This window comes from Rhamphochromis longiceps, linkage group LG5, assembly GCF_057381845.1.
Source record: "Rhamphochromis longiceps isolate RC_006_pf linkage group LG5, R_longiceps_female_GT1.1, whole genome shotgun sequence".
NCBI lineage: Eukaryota > Metazoa > Chordata > Actinopteri > Cichliformes > Cichlidae > Rhamphochromis > Rhamphochromis longiceps.
The window spans coordinates 25,672,052-25,691,739 of NC_140561.1; the positions used below are offsets into that span (position 1 = coordinate 25,672,052).

General features: G+C 41.1%; 1 protein-coding gene across 2 annotated transcripts in view; it reads left to right on the top strand.

Moving 5' to 3' along the window:
* Positions 1 to 4,869: 4,869 nt before the first annotated feature.
* cacna2d2a (calcium channel, voltage-dependent, alpha 2/delta subunit 2a) overlaps positions 4,870 to 19,688 on the top strand; it is a 178,579-nt gene continuing 163,760 nt past the window's right edge. For both annotated transcript variants that reach the window (XM_085406895.1, XM_085406896.1), the window contains exons 1-2: positions 4,870 to 5,308; positions 9,489 to 9,570. In XM_085406895.1, the coding sequence (XP_085263021.1) occupies positions 5,193 to 5,308; positions 9,489 to 9,570 (198 nt within the window). In that variant the 5' untranslated portion in view covers positions 4,870 to 5,192. The remainder of the gene's footprint in view (positions 5,309 to 9,488; positions 9,571 to 19,688) is intronic.

The following is a 19,688-nucleotide window of genomic DNA, read 5'->3' on the forward strand; positions in this document are numbered from 1 at the left end:
GTGTTATAGCAGCTGGCTGTCAACTCTGGGATGTTGTATGTCAGCAAAACGAGTTTTTAAAAAGGAGACTGAAGAGTGATGGAGATTGAAAGAAAAGAGAATAATGGTGGATTGAGGATAAGGAGATCTAATATTGGATCATAAATGATATACTGCAACTTATGACTGTCACTATCAATACGGGGTTTTTGGCACTTTTTAAAGCGATCAATTATTTTGTCAGAATGATACTGAATCAGTCAGACTATTGTGTAATTCTAAATAAAGCCAATGTATGATTTGTATTTTCTGACAGTAAAAGATCAGAATAATATCTGGTATATTGAAACGTATGACAAATAGCATAAAATGCTTATACTTTCAGAAGCTGCAAGCAGCAAATTTTTTAGCAGTTTTGCTCAAAAATCTGATTATTTTATGGTTACAATAATTCAATTTTGTCTTTTGACTATTTTAGTATTTGGCTATTTGTTTGGGCAACAGACTTACAGTGGCCAAATGGAAGTGACTATAAGGCTGATTTTGACTGTAAAAAGTTTTTTTTTTCTTCAGACATAGAACCCAAAGATGTCAAATGCTAATTATAGTATATGTAAATAGTCATACAAGGTTATGGTCTAAATCAAGATAGCTAAAAATAGCTAAATAAGAATACAAATCTGAGCAGTCTGCAGAAACATTCAGTCAATACCAAAGGCAAACTGTCTTCAAACAGTGCTGCTATAGCCCTGGTGTACTACGCTGACACGAACCGCAAGTCTAAAATATACTGGACTGACCTTTCTATGAATGTCATAAACCAGAACTACAGCACTTCCTTTCGTGTGTTTCTTCATCTCCTCTCCCTGTGTGGCACTGATGTCTCTTTCCTCCCCTCTATTTTCACTCTCTATCCTTCTCAATCCCAGCTTTGATGTATGCATGAGGGAGGATTTCCTGAAGACCAAAGAGGCCATTACCCAGGGGCCATTAGGCCTCTAGTAGAGCATGTCAATGAGTGCTGAGTCTTGCTCTGTTTTCACATGCGACCACTTGCCTATGTGGGTGAGGCAGGGAAAGATTCTCCGGGGGAGATAAAATAAAATGTAGCTTTTAAATGCTCATATTTCTTGCAAATACATCTCTACTTGTAATATCGCAGCGCTGTTTGTGTGCCCTGCTGTAGAATTTAATATAGGGTTTGTTTACTGTACTGTTGCACGTGTTGAGGTTGGGTCATTAATTGGCGCTGTTGTTCTTTCATGCAGACTAAGAACGAGGGGAGTGAGTCATCATCATCAGGATGAAACGCTCTGACATTTGAGCACGAAAGTCCCAGAGTGCTTTGGAGCCCATCGTCTCTGGGTATGTTTGTATTTTACAGTAAGGTATACAGAGCACTGGGGCCTGAATCAGGGATTTCCCTTATTGATTTTTTCACAAAGCGGTTAGGTCGTGTAGGAAAACACTGTGTTATAGAGCCAAGCAAATAATATGGCATGGTGGGCTATATAAATATTTATGTAAAATAAATGTCTTGTTTGGAGGTTTTTTCCTGATCTTCTTAGTGGATAAAACTAAATAGGGGGATAAGCTGTGAGGTGAGCAGGGAGCGAAGTAAAAGAGACACAAAGGGAAAATAACCTTGATTACTGGAATCACTTTGCTGATCTTTTCAGTACATCCCCGTGGAAGACAAGGGCGCAGTGCCTTTTCTCTGCTATGGTTAAAAAAAATACTCTCAAAGAGAGCATGTGGCAAATGAGTGACAGTATATCATGCTGTTTTTTTTTTTACAGGAAACACTTGAGAGGATCATTGAAGTTTTCTGAGAGCCTTGGGGCTCTCTCTCAAGGGCAACTGACTCTATCATCTGCACTGAATGCGATGCACAGTCATTGTCTAATCAGAAAAATAAAATCTTAGCATTCAGCATGCTGACTAGAGTCGGTTTTACAGAGGGTGAAGCCTCACATTTTCTGTCCAGCCCACCAGAACGTCAGCACAGAGGCCACAGAAAGAGACGGAGGAGGAGGTTAAGGGAGAGAGAACGATGGATAAGGTGGAGGAAAAGTGAGATAAGAGACCAGTGCATCTCTGTGTGTATGTGTGTGTACTTGTCTGGATGTGTGGAGCGTGCCTTTACTGGTGACTTCCCCTGAGGCCTGCAGACAGGGAAACAAGGAGTGATTAATTTTACTCTAACCTACTTGGCCTCTGTCTAGGAGAGCACTCCTCAGAAAGGAAGCTGGAGTCCAATACACAGCTACGAATCCTGCCTCCTTTTGCAACACTCACAAGGATCAATAACAGATTGGCAGGTCAATCACTTCAGACCAAAACGCACGGCCAATGGGAGACACCCTATGTAGCGGAGCCCCGCCTCTTGTCTACTTTTCTCACCCTCTGAAGGCTCAGCAAAGCTTGAGGCCATTGATCTGTGTGTTTTCACTGAGCAGATCCCTTAGCTGGCCTGATCGATCAGCTATAATAAAGAGTGGATTCTCTATAAGCGTTGCAGCGTGGTCAATGAGATCCAAGGCCCCAGGGTGACAATCACCTCTTTTATCTTCCTCTCTTCTGCCCACGAACGCCACTGCAAGTACGGGTGAATTAAATTACATTTGCATTTAAGGTGTGACATTGTTGAATATGACCCAGCCAACACGCAGTGTTACTTAAATTGGTTGCCAGTGTTATTTTGGTCCCCAAAGGTATGTGTACACACTGTTATTTTATTTGCATAGATTAAAAAAAAAGTCCAGCTCTGGACAGCTCTTTTATTGAGAGAAATCTACAAACTGTTCGCTCATTTAAAATTAGTTAATTTTTCCATGTCCTGGCCCTTTGAGTCAGGTGAATTGAGATACGTTGGCCTAATGTATGTTTGAGTGGACGGATTGAACCAGGGGTGTCAGTGAGTCAGCACAAACGTTTAGTGTGAGTCAGCCAACCTACCGGTATCTGGTTGCTGTTATTATTAATGCGACGATGGGGAGTATAATGGTGTAAATTAATGTGTGAGAGTAGCCATCAATTAAGGTTATTTTTCCCAGCGTGGGGAATAGTAATGTATCAAAACATGACCGTTTCCTGACTCTCTGCTACACATTTGTTTGAATGAGAGGGAGATGTTCAATATGATTAAAAAAAACTATAGCTCTGGGAACTATAGAAGTGTATTTGTTTCCTCATTTCCTGAGAAACAGATGTTTGTTCTGACTGAATGATCCGTGACAACTATGTACATGAGCAGGGGACTGCTGCTGCTGTAGCTCTTCATCCCTGCCATCAGGTGGGTTTTTCCCCCTCCTGCTGAGGTCCATGCCCCGCAGTGTGTCCTTTCTACCAAAACAGCCCCGTCTTCTCTGTCAGGGAAGAGACAGAAATGCTGTGCAGCAACCCTGCCGACTGCTGTGCGGCTTTCTGTAGCAGAGCACCTGTGTGTCCCCTGCCGAATGACTGAGCCAAGGACAACACAGCTACAAGAACGACTGTCTCTCTGTGCCCAGCAAATGAGCTGAGAGATGCATGGCTCCCCCAGGAGCAGCCGAAGGGGACCGAGTGTCCCGAGCCTGCGCTTTTGACTGGCAGACAACTGGAAAAATCAGGAAAAAAACCCAAACCCGAAGCCCTGAGCACCTTAATCCCTAAACTCTGGGATTTTATAGTGTTGCTTGATCGCAGTAATGAGAATAAATATGAAGTGGCACACCTTAAGTCAGAAACTATACCGTTTCTATATATTGTATGAATGTATCTGAAATATGGGTTTTGTTTAGGTGCAAATGTGCCCTCCAGTTATGGAAACAGGAAGATCAGAGAACAGAGCAGTGCAGGAAAAGGTAAAAAAGCAGGTACAGGTGTGCATGTGTGCACACATACAAAGACACAAGCACACACACGCACACAGCTGATAGAAGGAGATAGTCACTTCTCCAGGGGGGGACTTCATGCTGAATTACATTTACTCTGAGGTTTCTGTGCATCTCTCCTCCTTGTTTACCTTTAAAATGAACGCTATCTGACTTATATGTCCAGAGGAAAAGTTGCTCCACTCAAATATGACCTATTAAATAGCTTATGATAATGGGAGGTTGCTATTTATGAGAAACAAGGAGCCAGACCCTGCCTTTCTGTAAATTCAAAGCCCCTCGTTCCAAATAGCCGGTGAGAGCATGAAACACTATTGCTAGGTATCTAGGTGGCTAATTTTCCTTGCATCCATTTAAATGTTCATCCACTGGACGAGAGGTCTTAATGAGTAGAACAAATATAGTTTGGGAAGCAGCCCCAAGGCCACTGCTGCTGACTGTTTATACTCTAGTTAATATAACATGGCCCTCTGGTATTATGCTTCCAATTACCCCAAATGACACCTTGGTTTCTGATCATAATCTCGAGTCTGGTGAAAACATAAGAGTATGAACTGGACATGAGGAGGAGGAGGAGGTGGCCTGATGCGCGCCCCCGTCTGTTGCACAGAAGTAGGTTGTTTGAATGGAGGAAGGGCCGCCAGTGCCAACAGCTGAGTCAAGTGTCACAGATGGACGAGGCGATTACAGGAAGTTGAGCTACCAGGCTTACAAAAATAAAATCCTACAACTCTAAAGCTTAAATCTAGCCAGAGAGCTTCCTTTAAAAAAGCAGCTAATTTTCGAAGTTGATGAAAAAAGCGCATCATATGTGGTCAAAAAATGCTCATATGATGTAAGACCGCTGAATTTCGGGTATTTTCTGATTAAAAAAAACACTTTTGGCAGGTTTTTGGTCTCTTTTCTGTTGGATACTGGCCTAAAGGCGTCACATTGTTTTATTTTGAAAGTCACAATGGGAAAATTGAAGCGGCACAGCGACCAGCTTCACCTTGTATGGTTGTTACATTGGAGACGTTGGGAGAGAAAAGGAGCAAATGTGCGCGGCGACGGAGAGGGAGGGAGGAAAGCGAGCGCGCAAATAGGCAGCCAGGCACATCGGCAGCCGCGGCAGAGCATCTTCCTGATCCTGATCTCCCGTGTCTTCAGCTGCCAATTCTTCGTGTGCGTCTCTGATTGAGATTTCACTGCCGGGCTGAAGTGTCCAGAAGCCTCCGCCAACCATCACCTCCCACTACACACTTTCTCCGGAGCTCGGTTATTCTTAGCTCAGCTGTGAGAGACTGTCCTTCCGGTCCTTCTCTTATTTATCTCAGTTTCTTGAATATTTAATGGAAAATGGCGATCTGCGCACAGTCGTACGGTGTCTTCTGCCTCTTGACAATCCAAACTGTACTTATCATATGCGTCTCCACGCCGACAGCCGGGACCCACCTCTTCCCACAGCACTACACGTAAGTACCCTGCACGGTTTTGGTGGGGAGGATAAACTGGGGGGGGGGGGTGCGGAGTGCGGAACTAGGACAGGTGGCCCCAGACGAGCCTGCACATGAAGCGGCGCTTACCTTGGTGCGAGATGAGCCGCTGTCCCTGATGCTGACACGCAGACGCAGCTTCCGTCTCCGATGCTGCGTTATGAGTGTCATTCTCACACGGCTTGTGTTGTTGTTGTGGTGGTGTTGGTGGGCACTGGCATTAAAGCCCAAAGTCTTATTCCGCTAGTGACAGTCAACATGGAGTACGCACATGTGGCGAAAGAAAAAGGAGGTGGGGGGAGAAAACACAGTGCCAGCGATAGTTAAAAATACAAAAATATTAAAGAGATAGTCCGAGTGTTGTTTTGCTGTCAGTGCAGGAGGGAGAATATCCCGCTTAGACGCAGTCCTCTACAAAGTCTCTAAAAGCACTCGCACCGTGAAAGTAATCATATCTATCTCACCTCAGGGTGTGTTTTTTTGTTTTGTTTTTGCTTTTAATGGCTCATTTTGTTTCAGACTCTAAATGTGGAAACGTCACACTCGAAATTTAGACGCACTTGAGGGCAGCATTACAAGTGACCGCAGGGCGCAGAAAGTAGTAAAGCATCCAGCTGTGAGGAGAGCACAAAAAATAAAGCAAAAATACAAACACACAAACAAAAAACAACAGCAACAAAAAAAGCTATTTCTGGAATTATTCAGCGCACATCTGTTGGGGGGAATATTTAGCATTTATACCCCCATTCCCTTCTCTTATGCGAACATTACAATAATTTCACCTTGAAGGACGCGCAAAGGCGACTGAAGCCAAATGTTTACCGCGACAGTTTACCACCTGTGCACCGTCAACTGTTCAATGAAAGTCAGTAATTTACCCCCCAAAAAATATTTTTCCCTATTTTTTTTTTTCTTTCAATGGCTATTACTTCACTTAAGATTGTATTTCAGAGTTCCGATAATCCTCTTTATGCAACAATAAACCCTCGTGAGTGCAACAGTTAGGCTCACACTGAAGTATCGTTCCAAATGTCGCCCTCTTTATAATAACTATGACGTGATGATCTGATGCGAAGACTGTGTGTAGCCCGAAGTGCTGTTTAGTCAGTCAGGCTCCCAGAAACGATTCCTGTGTGATGCATCAACCAGATCATGTCTTTAAAATCTCCGGGGCTCTGTTAATTCGATGGCCAAGGTGACTTTCAAAAAAAAAAAAAAAAAAAAATCAGTTATCTTTTATTCTACTGTGGATTGACTTAAAACTACAATTTACCGGATCACTGATTTGATTGTTTTAGCTCTGTAAGTGATGCAGTTAATTTATCTTACACCCGAGTTACTTTGCAAACAAAACCCTGAAATTCAGTTTATTATGACTTTTAAGCAACCCTAATTTCCATCTCCCCCCGTTTAAAGACACGTTTATTTTCCAAAACTACGTTTTCTTTAACTATACACTATTGTTCCTTTTTAATAGAGAAACTGTGTCATTATTTCTTACTTTCCCAGTGTCCTTGTTTAAGCAGATAAAGAGAAGCTAAATATTCTGTAGGGCTGGTTATATATGCAGTCTGTCATCTCTTGAGATTTCTAAACTGGGTTTTGGGTCACCCACATCACTGTGGTATTTGCCAGAATTTGACAGTTAATTGAAGTGTATTGGGAGCAATGGTGGCAGTTTATTTGATGTATATTGCTGACACACACAGACACACAAACACGCCCATGCACGGGTCAGAGCTTCTCCGTGTTCGAGGTCTAGCTGAAGAAATGCACGTATAAGGATGCTCGCTTCGTTTTCACAGCAGTCTCCAGAAAGTGTGCGTTTTCTACAGCTTGCCATCTACCAGTATGGTCTGCATAGTACTAAATATTACACTGAAGTGTTGTTTATGCTTATAATTTAGTGTGTATGTAGGTGTCTGTGGTAGACTGAGAGGTAGCTGCAGGGAAGTTATTTCCTCATTTTAAAAAAAAAAAAAGTTGATAACTGGAATCTAAAAGTCAAAATATCATCAGCACTTTGCACCAGATGATATGACCACACACAAAAATAGCCCACCTTCTGCCCTAATAGATAGATGAGAGTGGCACTTCGAATGATGAGATCCATTGCGGCCGAATGAGCGTAGTGACAGTATGGGTCTGACTCACACAGGTCTTCCATCCAAACTCATTTCATCACACTTTCTGCTTTTCCATAATGTTTGGCTAACATAAATCATAAAACAACTAAGACGAATCAAAACACAAGAAGGCAAATGGCAAAGTTGTACTGCTGCTTTGGACTACAGAGAGCCAGAGAGCACCAGTCGGCTTTCATGTAGTGCATTATGACAACTTTTGTCAATTAAAGAGAGATCACAGCTTTCATAATGCAGAAGGTCTCCGAGCACTCACTGAGCATTAGGCCACAGTAATGCATATAATTTACCAAACAACAGCGTCCTGCTATCTCTGCAGCTGCTATTGAATGAACATACTTCATACTGCAAGATATTTTTTGCCACGCAGTCTCCAACTTCTTGCTTTGTGCTTTAAAACATTGTTATTCCAGCTTTATTTGACCTGGTGCGATGCAAGTCGTGTAGTCTGTTCACACACAGAATATAAATATGGCACAGATGTTATATTAAGTGCTAAATGTATTCAACTTAGACTGAAACCAGGCCTTTGTGCATCAGTGCACGTGTGTATAAATGACCTATAGATACTTTTATCACAATATGAGACACAATAATGTTAGAGATTACACAATGAAAAGGTAAATGAAAATATTAAGTTACTGCCAAACTGTAATATAAGATCTATCTATCTATCTATCTATCTATCTATCTATCTATCTATCTATCTATCTATCTATCTATCTATCTATCTATCTATCTATCTATCTATCTATCTATCTATCTATCTATCTATCTATCTATCTATCTATCTATCTATCTATCTATCTATCTATCTATCTATCTATCTATCTATCTATCTATCTATCTATCTATCATGTTGTGTGTAGTATCCAGACTAAAGAGGTTGCGTAAGAAGTCTGCCTGGCTCGGGGACAGAGGTATTGTCCCTCACTGTTAGTATCACTGTGTCCTGCTCAGCTCTGTTCTCACTGTAAACTTGTTTTCATTTCATATTGAATGACCTTTTTATAGTCACAGCTTCCCCCCCTTCTCTGCTCCTTTTAGAGGCCCTCTTGCTCTCCTTTAATCACGGTCCCTATAAACACAGGGAACTTGCTCACTCGCTGGCGTGTTTGCTCTGCTGTTACTCGCTAGATGAAGCCCGCTCTGGCTTGGTGATTATGGCGGGCGCTGTCACTACTTGGCAGATTTGTGCAATTTAATAAATCTGTCTCCCCTCTTGTCTTCAGAGCAAATCTGACATTTAAAGATGACATTTGTCTCCGTCATCATATTAAAAGACAAACGGCTGTGTTGTTGATGCTAGTGATTAGCTATCTGCAGGCTGCTGAAAGGAAAAAGGTTGGCATGGAATCAGCGGCTGGCTAGCAAACACATGACATAATTTATTCATCTGATTGCTGAAAGATGAGCTTTCATAATAGGTTTTTTTTTTGTTCTCCTTTTTTTCTGTGAAAATTTCTTCTTGGCTTTTCACATGAGTTGTTCAGCATGAATCTTGGTTGGCAGGTTGGCCCCTGCTGCTTCTCTAAAGTGATCTGGTAAAAATCTTCATCCATTAAGTCATTTGTTGCTTGCTGAGAGATATACAGTGATGAGCTCCAGTCGTTTGATCTCTTAATTCCAAACTTGGCTCCGTCTAACGGAGATCAGCTCCTGCTTAGGCTGCACTTCTGTCAGACCTGAGCAGTTTTATTGTAGAACCGCTGATCCCAGCCGAGCGTAGACAGGCACGTACGCTGCCGGTCCTGGACGGAACACATACATGCAAGATGTGATGGGGAGAGAAGATGCTGATGACCAACCCAGACATTAACTGGAGATAGGATAGTGATACTTCCAGACAGGCATCCCAAAAGGGGCAGAGTGTGGCAGTTTTCCAGCAGAAAGAGAGCCACACACTGCCGCCGTCTTGCAAATGCACTCACTTATACGCAGTGGTAGAGAAATGAAAGTTTTCGTGATGATGTTGAAATGATAATGTTGAAAATGTCTTAACTTTACTTTTGCAGAATGATTCACTGGGCTGGACGCATTGAGAAGGAGCTGGAAAAGGTTCTGCAGCACGTCACCGGAGCTCAGCAGATGAGATCGGTAAGTTGACGTCACGCCTGCAAGTGACGCCCCGCATTTTCCTGCATTATTAATCAGTATGATTGCACTCCTCTTCAAGGTCCAGCGTGAGGGTGTGGATATCTTTAAGGTACTGTGTTGACTTGAGTGATGAAGTGAGATAATATAGAAGCAGTGATCTTCTATATTAGTGTGACATAACTTCACGAGTGGAGATGACTGCCTTTTTTCCAAATCATCTTTTGCTGTCAAGAATTTTCCTTTGGCCGGATCCCCCTTAACTTCTAGTAACCTCTAGATTGATTGCTCATTTAATTTGAAATAAGCATTTAAAAAATCGAGACACACATTAGGCATGATTATGGTGTTGGATATTTAAGTGTCTATTTAAGTGTTTCCTTCTGGTTTTTTGCACCACGTGTCTGTCCTGTGATAGGCAGATGGTTTAGCATAGTGTGACTGACACAGTTTCATCATATTTGTGCTGCGTGCGCGTGTTGGCCACGTTTCCAGAGTTTGTCATTCACCCTGAAATAAATGCTTCATTATTGCTGTGTAGATGAAAATGATTCATCCAGCCAGTACGGAGCCTGTGGCTTTAATTCCAGCAGCAACAGTGGTTAGTGCGATAGCAATGTTGATCTGCAGGGCCCACGATCCCTTTATAGGAAGTCTGGTTCAGCTCTCTGTTAAAAAGGTCCTAGCCTCTGATCCTATGAGTCTTACCCAGTACGTAACGCAGAGTTCAGATGAAGCCGATGTGGGTGAGGGGGCTCGCCCAGTCCTGACTGCCTCGAAATCATCCCAATGTCTTCCCTTTATTCATCTGGTAAATTTTATGAAATCATACATTTTTAAAGTCAGACATTCAGAGATCAGAGCGTCCGCTGTGGCACGTCATTCCTCACACACACACACCCTCATATTTCTTAAGGCCGTTTCTACACAGGCTTTCAGTTAGGCCTGCCCTTAGAATGGTTGCTGTATTTTCACATTATTATATTGGTTAACTTAAACATAATTATACCTGTCTGGTTATATTCTTATCAGTATTTAGCATAGTGAACTATCAGCAAAATTACATATGAATCATATTTCTGTGTCTATAAATCACATAAAAACCTGGATGATGAGTATTTTACTTGTGGTTGGAGCTGAGCTGAGAGATCTCAGGCTCCATGACAGCTGTTAGTATAGTGGCGACACTGATGGATCCCAGAGAGGAGGAAGTAAGCTGACAGAAATCGCGCTGCTGTAAAGGGTAATGACCATTAGTGGATATCAGGCGCGCACTCAGACAGCATGATAGAGACAGGTTGATTTTTAGCACTCATCCAGTGTAAACAAAACACAGAGAGAGTGTTTACCTGCTAAAATATTTGCCTTTTGCTTTTTTGTTGCTCCCACTGGGTAGTGTGGATATCTATACAGGCAGTAGACTTTAAAAATAAGGCGACTCATTGTTTGAAAGTCAAAGTATCTGAAAAATGTATTCTATCTCAAGAATATTGTCATTTTTAAAACATTATTGATTTAAATGTGGTGTAGATGGGGATAAACTGGGTGGAGAAAGGCTTTTTCAGCTAAAGAGTTTGAAGAGTTTTCTCAACGTATAAAGTTGCCGATCACCCTTTAACTGATCTAAAAGGTTAATAAACTACTAAAGTACTACCCTCTTTTTAAAAAAAACAAAAAACAACTCAGCTTGTGCATTTTGGTGATAATTTGCTGCCAATTTTGATCTCAAGTTGGCCGGGTCTGTAAATCCACTGAAAAGTAACCAATAAAAACCCTCCACATTTCCCCACTTTCTTGTAGTGTAAAGACAGAAAACATTCACATTTAGTGCAGTTCAGCTGTAGCAATAAGTCACTTTTCTTCACATTCACATGTTTGCTGTCATTGAAAAGAAATGCTGCTGCCATAAATCACACAAACACGTTTGTTACTTCATGGGTAATGTCTCTGTCAGGAGGAAGGCTGTAAAACGGACAATTTGTTTTATGCCATGGCTCGGGTTTAACTAGCATTTTGGACGGCTGTCATGACCCGATCACTTCCGTCAATAATGACCTGCAACACAATGTTCCTGATGCAATATCCCCCTTAGATTTGTTGGCTTATGTTACAATTTTTTATGTTTTGTTTTGGATTTCTGATTATTGTTAAATTACTCCATTCTTTTCTTCACTAAATGTTGGAAATGGCCAAAAAAGGCTGTCATATTACTACTCATTATAAAACTCATTCAGCATGTATAGCTGAATGAACCTGAACTTAATGATTCCTAAAGCTGCAAAGTGGTGTTGACATGACGTTAAATGCTCAGTAGGATTTAAGTTCTGTGGATTTAAACTAATTTTCACTGGCGGTGACTCGAGTTTATTCTGTGGACCAAACCCAGTGAAGCCACTCTCTTCTGAAAACGCTGCGTCTGCCTGGCGATGGTTTGCGTGGGGTGCCCATATGGCTGTGCGTGCATGTGTATGCGGTGGCCTGACTGTGTGCACAGGCCGGGTGCGAAAGAACATTTATCATTGCCCCAAACAGGAGTCGTCACAGGGTGTGCTAAATGGCCCAGCATGCCTAGAAAAGCCATTTTCTAAATGGATGCCTCTCTCTATACGTGTGTCTGATAGAAATCTTCCCAGGGCTATGCCGGCTGGTAACAAGATTGCCTCCCTCTGCGCCCCCTTCCTCTTCATGCGCAGTTTAATCTCAGAGACAAAAAATGTAAAGTGTGTGCAAATTATTTTTGAGTTTGTCTTACATGGGGAGAGACAAGGGAACTAAGTTGAATGTAATGTGGCATGCTCAGTTGGTCTCGGTCGAGATTTTATTTTCTCTGACAAGCGAGGTAGTGGGTGAAAGAGAGAGAAAGGCCAAGACAGTCCGAAGTCGCACAAGTAAATAAGGAAAAAACAACAAAAAAACATGCTCCGCTCAAGCATTGCCCCGTACGCTATATGAAGCTAATATTTCTTTGTTATTGACCTATTGCTTTGTTGAATTTGGATATGAAAATTTTCACTAAAATTTTGGCAAACAGATTAAATGGACATGTTGGGTCAATTATCCATCTGGATCAAACTGGGTTTGTCCCCCAGAGGTTTTCCTTCTTTAATGTTCGAAGATTGATGAATATTATGTATCATAGGCACTGGGGAGCTTCCAAGATCGCAGTACTGAGCTTAGATGCTGAAAAGGCGTTTGACCAGGTCGAGTGGGCCTATATGCTTTGGGTACTGGAGAAGTTTGGTTTAGGCGAACAGTTTATATCATATGATATATAGGCATCCTTCTTCTTCCATTCTTACTAACCAAGATAGATCAGCGCCTTTTTTTTTTACACCGCGGGACATGACAAGGCTGCCCTTTGAACCCTTTGCTTTTCACTATTTCTATTGAACCTCTTGCAGTAGCCATTAGGAATGAGCCCTCTATTGACCCTGTCCGATTGGGGAATATCAAGCACTACATTTCTTTATATGCGGATGATGTTGTTTTGTTCTTGTCAAATCCTGAGCGATCTGTTCCTGTACTTTTAGATGTGGTGAGGTCGTTTGGGGAAATCTCAGGTTATACAATTAATTGGCAGAAGAGTGAGTTTGTGGCTTTAACTGCAAACTTGGATGTTGATTTTTTTTTTTTTAATTTTGCCTTTTAAAATTACAGACAGATTGAAATACTTAGGTGTTATTTTGCCTAAGGATCCTAAATTGATCTTCAAGTTGAATTATCTTGAACAAGTTGAAAAATTGAAAAAGGACATTGAGAAATGGAGGGCTCTCCCTATTTCCATGGTAGGTCGCATTAATGTAATTAAAATGGTTTCCCTTCCTAAATTTTTATATTTATTTTTAAACTTACCTATTTTTTTGAATAAGCAATTTTTTTTAAAGTGATCGACTCAGTAGTATTACCATTTGCTTGGGGCTTTAAAACTCACAGGATATCAAAAGTTCATCTATGTAAGTCTAAACTTAAGGGTGGATTTGCTCTGCCATTGTTTCAGTTTTATTATTGGGCTGCAAATGCTAGAACTCTTGCTTACTGGCAGGAAGGGTACAAAAAGGTCATGTCTGCCGATACCCACCTTGGGTGGTCATAGAGAGTGGTGGGGTTGAGAATAGTTCCCTCCCTGCTCTTCTTTTTTCGTCCTCTAATCCGCGAACCAAGGTCAATAATTTTACAGTTTTGAACTGCGTTAAAATCTTTAGTCAGATCAAAAAAGGTTGTGCTCTACCAGACACTTCGATCCACACTCCAATACTGTATATTGTAATCATGCATTTCCACCCTCATGTTTAGATCCCTCTTTTGAGGTCTGGACACAGAAAGGTATTATTACTCTCAAAGACTTATATATATTGACAGGCAGTTTGCATCATTTACTCAGTTGCAAAACAAGTTCTCTCTCCCTGCATCACATTTTTTTCATTATTTACAGATAAGAAACTGTTCGTCAGAGTATTCTTAATTTTCTATCTCTTCCGGAAGAGGGGTCAATTTTTACACTCCTTCTGAGTTCCCCGGATTCTAAAAAATTGGTTGTTGGTTTTGTGAAAGCTTTTTCTGAGTATTTCAATTTTAAATCTGACTTTTTGAAGATGGCATGGGAGGAGGAGCTTGGTTTGCAAATAGGAGATGAGGTGTGGGAGAGGAGTCTGTGTAGGATCCATTCTTGCTCTATAAATGCAAGGCATCAGTTAATTCAATTCAAAGTGCTTCACAGACTTCATTATACAAAAACTAAACTGCACAGGATTTTTCCTTCTATTAGTCCGATATGTGATCGTTGTAAACTTGGAGAAGGCTCTCTCACTCATTTATTTTGGACTTGTCCCAAATTGCATAACTATTGGTTGGACATTTTTAAATGTTTTTCTGATATATATAATTGAACATTAGAGCCAGACCCAATAATTGCATTGTTTGGATCTTCCTCTTCCCTTTTACACCTCAGGTCTGCTGCACAAACTACAGTTTTGTTCAGAATGGTAATTGCTGAGAAAATTATCTTGACTCTCTGGAAGTCGGATATTGTACCTCAGTTCAAAATCAGGCGATCGTGGCTCAAGAGTTGGGAGTTCGCCTTGTAATCGGAAGGTTGCCGGTTCGAGCCCCGGCTTAGACAGCCTTGGTCGTTGTGTCCTTGTGCAAGACACTTCACCTGTTTGCCTACTAGTGGTGGTCAGAGGTGGCGCCAGTGTCCGGCAGCCTCGCCTCTGTCCGTCCGCCCCAGGGTGGCTGTGGCTACAATGTAGCTTGCCACCAGTGTGTGAATGGGTGGATGACTGGATGTGTAAAGCGCTTTGGGGTCCTTAGGGACTATTAAAGCGTATGGAGAGAACTAGGTACACATTAGCGGACAAACTTAGTAATTTCTTTGATGTGGGGCAGCCATTTTTAGACCATGTATTAAAACAAAGTCCTGTTTGATCGATCACCAATAACTTAGCCTACCACCTTAGCGTTTTATTTCTGTTTATTGCCAGTGTTGAAGTAGTATTTTTGTCTTTGCAGTGTAATCTTTTGTCTTATTTGTGTTTTTTAGCCCTTGCTGTTGTGTTGTCTGTTGTTTTTTTTTGTGTCCCTTTTTTTGTGTCCCTTTTTTTCCTTATATCAAAAAATCTCAATAAACATACTTAAAAAAAAAAAATGCTCCGAATTGGTTGACTTTTAAAGCAGCTCACAGATGTGTGTCTCTGTTCCAAATGTTCAGGTCCCTCTGAAGATAAATAAGAAGATTCAAGCTCTTCAAATGTTTAATAAAATCACACTCTAATATATTTGGCCCAGGTTTGGTCAAGATGTTCTTCTCGCCCAGGGGAGTGAAAGAAAGCTAGAGGGTGAGTGCACTGGAGGAGTTGGAAGTTTCAAATGGAAGAGTGCAGATAGACAAGGAGAGTGGGCGGCTTTCAGAGCGGAGGAGGGTTTTTTAGAGAGAAAAGGAATGAAGGATGGCTTGACAATTGAGATTGATGTTCAGGCGATTTTGTGTGTATATTTAGTGTCAAACTACTTGAGATGGATGAAATGATAGAGGGAAAGGACGAGAATTGGTAAATTTAAATATGAGCAGACAGATGCTGTTTATAGTCCTTATCCTCCTCATTATCCTCCGTGCCGCTGCTTTTGATGTGTTACAGTACGTGGTGATGATGAGAGGCGGTGGTGGACACTGGCATTGTTTTCTTATCCTCGGGCTTATTCAAAGCAGTTTTAATAGGGAACACATGAGCAGCGCGCCCACGCCCACATACTGTCGTTACAGATGGTTAATCAGAGATACAGACTTGCAAAAATTCCATTAATCCAATAATAATAATTATTTAGATATTTGAAGATTTATTTGAGTTATTTTTGAAAGCAAAAATAAAAACGAGTTACTGGTTAAAAGCCCATCAAGTGAGAAGATTTAATATTTTGGCTGCATGCTGGGGGGTTGCTCAGACAAAATAAAACAATACACTGAAGATTTAATGGCGAATCAAATATATGACTGATTGATTATTTGTTATGTTTATAGATTGAACAAAATGATAGAACAGGATTGGTCCATATTGACATAACTGCATCACACAGTTCCTGTATCCCAAAGGTCCTCTCTTGAATTGAGACCTAGTGACCACGGAAGCTGTTTGAGTGCAGCGAACTCATTGCCATGTTCAAAAAACCAGGTTGAGAAGATCTGAGGTTTGATTTGAGCGTATTCATTCAGAGAACTGCCGCTCACTGGATATTTTATCTTTTTCAGCCCATTCTCTGTAAACCCTACAAATGGTTATGAGGAAAAAAGTCCCAGTGCATGAACGATTTCTGAAATACTCATACCAGCCTGTCGGACATCAACAACCATGGCATGGTGAAAATGACTAAAATAAAAGCCTTTCTTCCCCATTCTGATGCTCATTTTGAACTTCATCTTGCTCATGTCTACATGCCCGAATGCACTGAATTGTTGTCATTGTGATTAGATATCTGCCTTAAAAAGCCGCTGAACAGGTGTACCTAACTTGACTTTCCTCTCCCATCACTAAAGGTCGATATATCTACGTGGATTTAACCACAGCAGCTACACAATAGCCCCCTCTATGATTCCGAATGGCTAATTGCTTGCCCTCCTGCAGCCCTCGTTGGACTGATTGCTTTGTTTAAACTAAAAAAAACTGCGGTTTCATGTCGCAATTCAAGATAAACCAATCAGCTGGATGGAGTGGACAGACTCAAAGATATGGTCCCAAGCAAGAAAAAGCTGCCAATCAGTAATCAGTGACTGCAGAAGGACTTGGTTTGATTGGTGTGTTCTGCGGGAATGCCTTCGAGACATGACCACTACAAGTAACCCCCTCTGCAGGGCATACCTACTTAAGAGGAAAGTCCCACTATAAGTAACATCCACTACACGAGACTGCATTTGTGTGTTGGTTAAGGCTAGGGTCGCAATTGGAAAATAACAACTTATAGGTATGCTTGGGTGATTCACACACCTCCAGCTACAACTTATATCGCTACATGCTCCACACTTTGGCGACTTTCAATGAGCCCTAAGTGTTCTTATTCCATATCTGAGGCTCTGAATGGTGTTAGGGAGACTTCTGTTTTAGGCTGAGTGTCTTTACTCTAGCCTGACTGAGCCCTGAATGTCTCGACCAGCTCTGCAGAGTCACAGAGGACAGGGTGTACAACATTTGGATAAATCTAGTGCAACTTGTCAGAACCTGGCCCCCATCGTGAAGTTCTTCTTTCTATTCAGTCTGCCACCTGCCTTCTTTGTGCCTTTTCTCAAAGTGTGCTGCCACTCTGATATTTACAGCGGCTGCTTAAAACATAGTTTAGCCAAAACTGGCCCCTAATTTTCCTCACCAGCAGCTCCTTCAATCTCACAATATCATTGTCAGCCATAACACGATATGCCAGCAGCAAATAAAGCTTTAAAGCAACCAGCAACAGACAATTGCACGATACAGTAGTCACCTAAATGAAATTACCACTAAAACACACCCCTGTGCTCTACTGCACACAGTTGTGTTGGTGGAGATTTACAACAAATGATAGCAAAATTGGCAACAGCGCACAATAACACAGATGAAAGCATAACTGGTTATGGGACACCTGTGCATTAACTACATTAGTCATGTCTGCACTTATGCCTTATAAAGAAAAACACAAGCGTGACACTCAGATACCTCACGCTCACCATCTCCAGGTGGTGGCTAGCATTAGCACTAGCAGGTGTGCTCACAGAGTGCTTTTAAAGAATCTGACATTTCTGTGCTCGTACTCCATTTCATCTGAGTCACCGTCTCTCTTCTGTGTAGATTTTTGCAGTTGGAGGCACGTAGGGAGATTTTTTTAGCTTCAATATGTTCACTAAGAGTTAAAAAGAATTACTGTTTGGGCAGCAGAGCTAACTAAGACTGATTCAGCCACAGCTAGTAGGTGACGGGATGTAAACAGAGGGTTTATGGAGATGAACAGGAAATGAAACAACGTGCTACATTACAAATTTTCTGTTTAATTTTTTGGGGGGGCCATTTCTTTCATTTTTTGTTTTTTTTTGTAAAATACTGAAAAATATTCCAAACCCTTTGGATTCAGATACTCATTTATAGGAATCTGAGACATGTTTGAGCAAAATCTTTGGGGTAACTATGCAGCAACTTACTTCTGGTCTGCAACAAGGCAGAGTACACTAGGTCTAACTAGACACTGGTTGTGTAATTATAAGCACAGACTTTATAATACATATATGTGTATATATTATCTTGTATTTATAAAAGAAATACATAGATGACTAAATAAACGTGTTAAAACACTTTCAGTAATAAAATTGCCTTTAATTTGCCTTAAAAATAAATGGCAAGCATCATTGCAAAATAACATTGCATAGCATAGTCACCAGTAGCTAGACATCGCACGTTTTTCTAAGTAAGCTATCAGGTCAGTTATCATAATAGCACAGTAAGATTATTTTCTTTTAAAGTTTTTGATAACCAGCTTATAAAAAACGCAGCAGCTTTAAGAAGCTCAATGCAGCTGTTCACAGAGGCTGAAAACTTTTGCAGTTGTCCCACTATCGTCTGAGTGATAGTTCCTCGAAACATGGTTACACTCTACCACAAACCAAAGAGACTCACATACTGCCACTGATGAATGTCCTTACACACATTTTGAACATGTTGGACATGTTGGAAATTTATCGCCTAAACGTCTGAGTGCAAAGTGACATTTGGGGTGTTACAACCGTGCCTGCAGATGAAGGTAATGCTTTGGCTTAAGGCGAGGTGCTGCCGAGCAGTTTAACATTATCATTAAGCTGCAAAAAGGGCATTTGACTTTTTTGTTGCCCAAATTGGACTTTTGGGTCTGGTAAAATATTGTGCATATTTGGATGTGTTCTAGTCTGCTGTGCATAAATAGGCTTATTGTATGTTATCGGCGGCTGTGTCTAAAGGAAGCCTGCAGTTCAGTGCTGCCGTACTTTTTTTCATTATGAATTTGCTCACCTGTGTGTGACCAACCTAGGCACCCTCTCATATAGCAGAAGTTTAATTACTCATATTTGTGCTATTAAAATATTGTGCTTGTTTCAATGATCTTTTTCCCTTCTCTTCGGCCAAGTATTGCATGCTTATTCTGGCCAGTTGTGTGCAGCATGCTTTGGTAGTCCCAAGACTGGTTTACTTTGATTTATTCTCCAGTTAATTAAAAAAAAAAAAAAAAAAAAGCTCGAGCTGCTCCCTTAATCACAAGGGGCGGCCACAGTGGGAGCGCTGCATGTTTGATTTGGTTTTTTTATGCTAGATGCCCTTCCTGATGCAACCCCATAGAGATTTGTGTCCATGACTACTAAAGAAAACTAAGTAAACTTTGAGGGCTTTCCTACAGCTCTGGTCCTTTTTATGTAAAATTTTAATCTCTCAAGTACATCCTGACCATGCAGCAAATGAATGCACGGCTGTTAAAACTACAGTATTTCCCACTGACTTTTAGTGGAGTACTTCAGTACATGTAATTAAGTATATTCATGAACTTTTATAAACGTGCAAAAATCACACACATGCCCATCGTGTCAGAGCAGTTTCCACAAATTCAGTTTAGAAAAAAAAAAAAAAAAAATTTTAATGACAAGA